The sequence below is a fragment of the Rhamphochromis sp. 'chilingali' genome, assembly GCF_963969265.1.
Source record: "Rhamphochromis sp. 'chilingali' genome assembly, chromosome: 1".
NCBI lineage: Eukaryota > Metazoa > Chordata > Actinopteri > Cichliformes > Cichlidae > Rhamphochromis > Rhamphochromis sp. 'chilingali'.
In genome coordinates this window covers 25669797-25677509 of record NC_137929.1, presented here as the reverse complement: position 1 = coordinate 25677509, position 7713 = coordinate 25669797, and the positions used below count along the sequence as shown (strand labels likewise).

Genomic DNA, 7713 nt, shown 5'->3' with positions numbered 1-7713 from the left:
TTTTTTCAAAGAGGTAAGATGACGCTGAAAGACAAATTTTTGGTCAGTGCCTGCGGGCTTTTCCAAAGGACTGAGTGCATTTCGCATTTCTTCCGGCGGCAGACTGGAATAATGATTTGAGACAGCGGATTAGCTCACAGCCACGAGAAAACCACAACATGGCTGTATTTTTTGAAACATGCTGTGCAGCTATAGCAGGGCCACCCTGCGCTTGTGTGTGTTCCAGAAAGAGAGAGTGAGTGTTTGCCTGGTCAAACCCATAATTGGCGTACCCAAGCCACAGTGTGGTCAAAGCCAGCCACTTCATTTGAACGAACACACGCACACATAAAGGAGCCGAATGGATGTGCCAACAAGAGTCTCTGCTTACGGGCTTGACTTGAAGACGCTGGGAGAGTGGCTTGGCTCTTCTTTTCTCATCCGCTGTGGCTGCGAAGTGACCGAAGAACATGTTTTTTTGCACTGCTGCTTTCTCCGTTTCTTTGAAATGCGTGACGGACACAAGTCATTGTTTGACAGTGAGACGAGGGATAAACCAAAAGGAACCAGTCATTTTCTGTTTGTGTTTTCCGGGCTGATATATTCTCTCAAATCTCACCAAAGTGGGAAGATGAATTTTTTCAGGCCAGGACACTAATATGAGATGTGGTCGCACTGGAAGAGCTGCTGTTTTAAAAAAAAAAAAAAGGACAAAAAAAAGCAGCTGATTTAGTGAAGCCTGAAAAGTGGAACTGTTAAGACGGCTTCAGAATCAGAAACAATCTTGTGGCCGTTAAATCACAACTTCCTGCACAAGTTTAACATTTGGTAAAATCCTGTATATTTCTGTGTTTTCACAAACTAAATATGAAACTAATCAGTCCTCCGCAGTGTAATAAGTATGTGTGTGTATGTGTCCAAAAAAGCTGTGCTCTCTGTAAATATAACTATTAATAAAAGTGGCTCTACAAATTTAAACGATTTCTTCAAAGTCACTTCTTTAAACAAGTTTCTCGATTACCACCCCGCTCTCCTTGTCCTGCCAGGAGCCAATCAGACGCTTAAAAGACTTTTCTGTTCTGGACCAAAACAGGACAGCGACGCAGTCTGACCTCATCCTCCGCTTCTCTCCTGCTGCCACGCTCTGTTTTTGTTGTTTCTGTCGGTTTCCAGCCACTTAATCACACCATTAAAGCCCAGCCTAAAAAAAAAAAAAAAAAGTAAGAGAAGCACAAAGACGTCCTTTCTTACTTTCTTCCTTCCTTTCTCCATCTCTGCTTTAATTCTGTTGTCCGGTTGCTCTGGTGACAGTTAAAACGGTGGCTGGTTTGTGTCAGACACGCTGTGCATTTTAACTCCTGAGAGATACCGTAAGAGGACGGCGGGCACACGAGATGGGAAGATGTGAGGGTTTCTTCTGAGCTGAGGGTGACAAAACAGTCGGAACAAAGAGATTTAAAGACGGAGGGGGAAAAAAAAGAAACGCTGACATGATGAATGCTGGCTTGGATGAGCCAAGTTGTGTCTGGTTGGCTTGCAAACAGGTACAGGCTGTTCTCTTTGCAGCCACTGCTGCTATTTATCCCCTTCATCCCTCTTTATCCCTCTTTTTTTATTCCCTCACCTGCTGCTGGAGTAATTGGATTACATATTGAAAGTAAATTTCCCAACTTCTCTAACACTCCTTCTTTCAGACAGAACGAGGGAAGAAAAACAAAGTACAAGAGCGGCAGTGAGCTTCTGTCTTTCTCATTAAACTCTCAGTGAACCAATTGCGAGAAAAAAAAATGCTGGGGAAAGGGCACAACACACACACATTACGGCACTGTTTTCATGCAGTCAACATTTTCTTTTATTCGGTTCAGCACTTCCTCTTTGGAATATCCAAAACAAGCTGTTTACACATTTACAGTGTCTGTTTCCAGAGAAGACTTTGCCCAAATTCTGGCCATAAAGCAAACTGCGCAAACTTTCATGCTGAGTTCGGTTTCAATGCGTTCTTTATCTCATGTGACTCCACTTGTTCGAGCTCTAAAAAAAGCTACAGTTTTGCACATTTCAGCTGTTCAGTTTAGCATTTTAGACGCGCAACTGACTCTTTTTACTTTTTTGAAATACTTTGACACGGTTGCCTGAGTATCATTTACCAAAACAGGAACTGTGATTAAATTTTTTTGTCTGTGTAAATGTGCAGACCACGAGTGACATAAAAAGTTTTGTTTCTCTCTCTTTGCAGTGTCTTGGGTAATAAAGTGACACACATTTTATTTCTTTCATGTCATTGTCAGTGAGAGCGAGTGTGTGTTGCAATTTTAGGCTCATTTTTAAAAACGGTCGCATAAAAAGTCCCCGGAGCTAAATGAGAACGATTATGTGGTAAGCAAAGAAATGTGAAGAAGATGTTAGTGTGACCAGATTAAGAAAATCCAGTCACACTATGTATTCATTCATTCTTTGTTTAAAACATAAGACACTGGACCTTTTCATGTAATCCGAGCTAATCCTTTCAGTTACGCCTAAACAAAGACCATCTTTCTCCGTTTTCTCTGTTTCAGTATAACAACAACAACAACATCAGTGTTACTGAGCACAGAGTTATGAGCGTGGATAACTCTGTGCTGGATAAATGCGCAATCCAAACATCCGGGCCCGGTACTTTGAAACAACTTCAATAAATGCAAGATATCCATCCGTTATCTGGATTCATTCAGGGATTCAGCAGTCACACAAAGCTGGTTATCAACTCACTAAATCAACTCAGAGTTTCCCCTGTGTATTCACAGGAAAAGGATGGTGTTAGCGGCATCTGGCCAATCACGGATAAGTGCTGCAGCTGGCAACAGACTGGCTGATTAGTATAGTTTAGTATCGCTTTATGTTGCCTGACGATAAATCTATACGGTGGGAAAACTAATACAGATGGAAAGCAACACAATGTGTAAAGGGAAAAGCTCTGCACAATAAAAGTCCTCAATGAATGTGTCTGTTTAAGCGTTTTGGTCAGTAAAACTGGAAAAGAGCAACTATATTAATAGTATTTAGACTATTTAAAGTTAGTGAAGAAAATCAACATAATTCAGTGCAAGTTGATAACTTACGCTGGTATAGCTCACTGGGTTGAGCAGGTGACCCATATGTCACATGGCTCTGGCCCTATGGAGATGTCAGCCATGCTGTCGTATCTCAAAAGTCTTGAGCCACCCTCTTTATATTTTGCCATGAAAATGGCAAATTGGTGCAGAAATTTGGGGGAAAGCCATCCAATGAATGCTAGTGCTCCACTGCATGTTGTTCTATTCATGAATACTTTTACTGCACTGGTGGTGTAGTTGGGATTACTGTCATGCATGCTGTCAATGAAGCCTTTTTTAATCCTACACTTTCCAGATGGTATTGCACGATGGATGAATATCTGATTGTACTTTTGTGTATTCATATTTCCAGTTTTTAATGAGATCTCCAACACCACTGGCTGAATTTTAGCCCCAAATCATGGCAAATCATTAGCTGTACTTTTTATGCTTTACTGATTCAAAGGTCAATCATTAACAGAAAAAAACAAACAGAAAGAAACCTCTGAAAATGTCAGGTACAAATGTCCAGACCTTCAGAAAGCCTGGAGAACTATTGTTCAAGACCACTTAATTAAAAAAATCTTTAAGCAAAATATAAAAAATGGAGGGTTAGGGTTAGCACTGTACTTGTATAGCAGCTTTCTTGCATAGATGTGTATCTTATGCATGAAAGCACGATTTCATGCATATATCTCCCTTTCAAATGCTGCTACAACCGGCAGCCAGTTAACAACTTTGAGCTACCGTCACTTTTGAAGCTCGCCCAGTGACGCACTTAAATGCTCAATGTGTTCAAAAAGCAGTGCGCTAAAATATCAGCTTGTGGTTTTACAGTTTTTTATGTGCTGGGCTATCAAGCCTGTTTTGGTCATGTGCATTTCCTGAAGTGTGAAGCAGTTGCAGCGCAGCCTCGCAATGAACTCCACGACAGGCTGTAAAGCTAAACTGCCTCTTAACAGGTATGCAGAAGAGGGCTAGGCCGTCACAACTAAATCTGCATGTATCCCGTCAACATATGCTCAACAACAAACCGATGGATTTATCCGTTATCACCAGCTAAGATTCAGATCTTATTTCGACGTTACAGAAAGCACCCCGCTCTTTCTGTCACCTCCTCTTCATTTTTGTTCTTCACACTTTGCTCTTCATCTGTTTGACCTTTCACACATCTGCAACGGGCAAGGTGCACGAACACGTATGAACAACTCGATACTGATGTGTATCAGGGTGTTATTTGCATCTGCATGGATTCCACCATTTGTCCCTTGTTGTGTACATTGTTGTCTTGTATGTGTGTGTGTGTGTGTGTGGTAGCCTCATACTGAAAGGCTTTATCAGACTTCACTTCACAGTTTCAGATCAACTTCTGTGAGTTTTCTCACCGTAAAATGGAGAAAAATGACAAGTTCAACAGTGAGCGCTCTGCTGCAGGTTATGTGACACCAAAAGCATCGAAGTTAAGATGCTGTGAATGATCAACAGACAGCAGAAACATATAGAGGCTTTACTCTACCAGACATGACACCAGTTGTGTATGTGTGTGGGTGTGTTTGCACCATTTCTAGACACATGAGTCTCTCTGGCCAGACAGTTTTATCTGCAGCTTTGAGGTCTATGTGTTACTTACTGCATGTCTACACAAACACACACACTCACACATACTATATTAACTATTATCATGTCAGTCACAGCCTTCCTGTTCTTTTCACTGTCTATTCTCAACACTGCGTGACTGTCTTCTTCCCACCAAGGTCTCCTGCTCGTCCTCTTTAGTCAAAGGTCACGTCAGAGTTTAGTTTCGGAAAGAGAAAAGGACCAGCCCAACAACATGAGGCACTGAAACTTGTTGTTTTTTTTTCGCAAACACATGCTTCTGTGGAAAGAGAGAAGGAAAACAAAACTCCTTTCCAGAAGGCTTCATATTGAAGGGCAGTAGGTGCTTGGCCAACAGGGCAGTGCCCTATGATACGCAAATGTGCAACCAAATGAATCATAAAAATATGTAATAGATAATATATACATAGCTCACTGTAATGGTTTTTCTCTGTTCCTGTACGACAGAACACAAACCAGCAAAAAGAAACGAAACTGCTGCACTCATATTATCCTAGCTTTCCAAAGATGAGAGGAAAACTACGAGCAGAGGAAAACATCTGTCCCTGATGTCTGAGAAACAAAACAGAAATCCGTCCATCCATAGTTTAGCTAGTTAGCTAGCGCACAGCTGGCATGTTTGCAGTTAGGACACAACAAAGTCAGGAAGTCGGTATAGTAACCTCAAATTGACGTAGCCCCTGGGTTCTGTGCCTAATTTAGAATTGTGTATTCTTATTTAATGGGTGGATGGGTTTTATTTCTAGTTGCATTCATGATTGTTCCAGGGGCTTGTGATCCTTTTGGGTTCTGGGTAACGAGGGAAGTGGGAACGACTGGCGATAAAGGCACACAGGGGGTCATATTAAGAGAATCAGAGCAGGGAGGGAAAACACAAGACAGTGTGAACAATGAACTACCAAAATAAGACAGGCTTTTGCTTTTTATGCAATGTCCCTGATTATGCTTTGCCATGACCCTCGTATTTCTTTCCCTGATTACCCTTCTTTGTATAAATGGTCCTGTTGTGTCTGTAGTCTTTGTTGGATTCCCTGCTGTGGTGCTTCCCTTGTCTTGTTAATTTTTTTAGATTTCAAACTATGATATAAAGTCTTTCCTGCCCTACACACCAGTTAGTTCTTGTTTTCATTCCCCATCCACTTGTCATCTATTCTCAAAGGCCCATGAGCTGCTGAACAAGGCCTTCCAGACTGAAGCTGCTAGCCTAGCTCATTGCTTCTGAAATATCTGTCCACTTCATTATTAGTCAATTGCTTGGCTATCTGCAAATTGCATAAAACTGTGTGATTGTGGACAGTTGTGGTTACAGATTATCTCACCACCTCCATGCATTAGTACTTAAAGTTTACCTAATTTGCTAAAACGCACAAAACACAATATACAAAGGTCTACATATGGTCTCTACTCTGTGTTAATGCCTGTGAACTGACTCAACTGCATCAAATGAGGCTCTAAAAGGAAAATAATGAGCCGAAAGATTTACTGATGCATAGCTAATGACACTATTGATGGTGCAGCTTTGATGTAATCAGAGGAAACTTCATCCGAGAGATTCATCAGGTCAGGAATCCCAATAGCCTCTTAATGATGTAGTTACTCTACTGAATAAAGGAATAACAACAGTATTGTCAGGCTATGGCTTCAAATGTTAAGATCTGTGCAAATGCCATTTTTTATGTCAAACATGGCTGGGTTATTTTGGTCTTGTGAAAACTTGACACCTGTCAGCTGCACCTCTTAATATAAAAACGACTTTGAGCATCGTTTCCTCATTCTGTTTCAACTTTGCGATGCGTAGCATATGACACACTCCTGTTGTGGGCATCTGACAAGACGTTAGTGCTTTCTGACACGGGACACACATGAAACTGTCCGGTTTCCTCTCGTGTTTGACTTGGTCGACCACCAGCGCTCTATTTTTGGCTTTGCGTGGGCAAACCAATTCAGTCATGTGTGTCTGAAATAGAGGTTCATTCACTCTCGCTCTCTTTCAGTGCTACCTAAAGGAAATGTCAGTTTCCCATTCATGCTGCTTCATTTGCAAAACCTCAATGATTATCTGCACAGAGGTTATGTGTGGTGAAGAAGTGATTTTTCTCAGCGAGCTTCAGTGGACCACACTTCAGGTTCAGGTTCTCTAGTTTCTGTGCTTTTCATGATGATAATCACTGGGACGCATACTCTTCAGAGATTTGTGCTCCTGACTTTATGTCACACATGTGCACATGTGCATGCATTTCAGACATGTAGGAGTAGAGACCTTTCAAGATTTCTCTTACGGGTTTCCAATTCAGGTTCTGTAACCTTCTGACTTCACCTCCTCACTTCCTCCTCACAGAGATGAACTTCCTCTTTCAATTCTCGCTCAGCGTTGCTGGTAAGACAGATAATTATTCTCTGCCTGTGTATGAACTGTGACTCCTGTGCTTATTCTTCCATGTGTATAGTATCAGAGTCCTGTGGCAAGTCAGGACAATCGCAGGAAAGAGACAATGCGTTACAGTCTGTGGGACAGACAGAGAGTCTGATGCATGTTTTTTTTTGTGCTCTGCAGATTGCAGCAAAAAAGGAAATGGAACATTGAGCATAAAGCAGGAAGTCAAAGCACTAATATTATCCTGACTCAGATATAGATGGCACAAAAAAGAATACAACCGCATTTTTAGACAGCTGAACCACAAAAGCCTTTTTACGCGGCTCAGAATTATCGAGTTTAGTTCGATGCACAGACACGTCTGCGAATTACGTCCCCCAAAAAACCCCAAACCAAAACAAAACACCACCCTTTTAGAAGTTATTAGAATGAATAACTTGGACATGAAGTTTTCCAATATGGTTTCTGCAAGGTGACGATGCATTGCTAATGACACTATTGATGGTGCAGCTTTGACGTGAAAACAAATAAAAGCTAACATTTTATTTTATTTTATAACTTTAACCAATACTTCTGGAGAATTTAATCTTGTCTATATTCATCTTGCTAAAAACAATGATTTAGTCTGTTCTTGAGCAATAAGCGTTACCAAAAAGGTTAAATAGACACTAC

At 41.2% G+C, this 7713-nt stretch overlaps 1 protein-coding gene across 1 annotated transcript in view; it reads right to left on the bottom strand.

Annotated features, from left to right (window-relative positions):
* Positions 1-993: 993 nt before the first annotated feature.
* Positions 994-7713, bottom strand: part of m1ap (meiosis 1 associated protein) — a 66283-nt gene continuing 59563 nt past the window's right edge. The window contains exon 13 of the mRNA XM_080877014.1: positions 994-1180. Coding sequence (XP_080733140.1) covers positions 1093-1180 — 88 coding nt within the window. The 3' untranslated portion in view covers positions 994-1092. The remainder of the gene's footprint in view (positions 1181-7713) is intronic.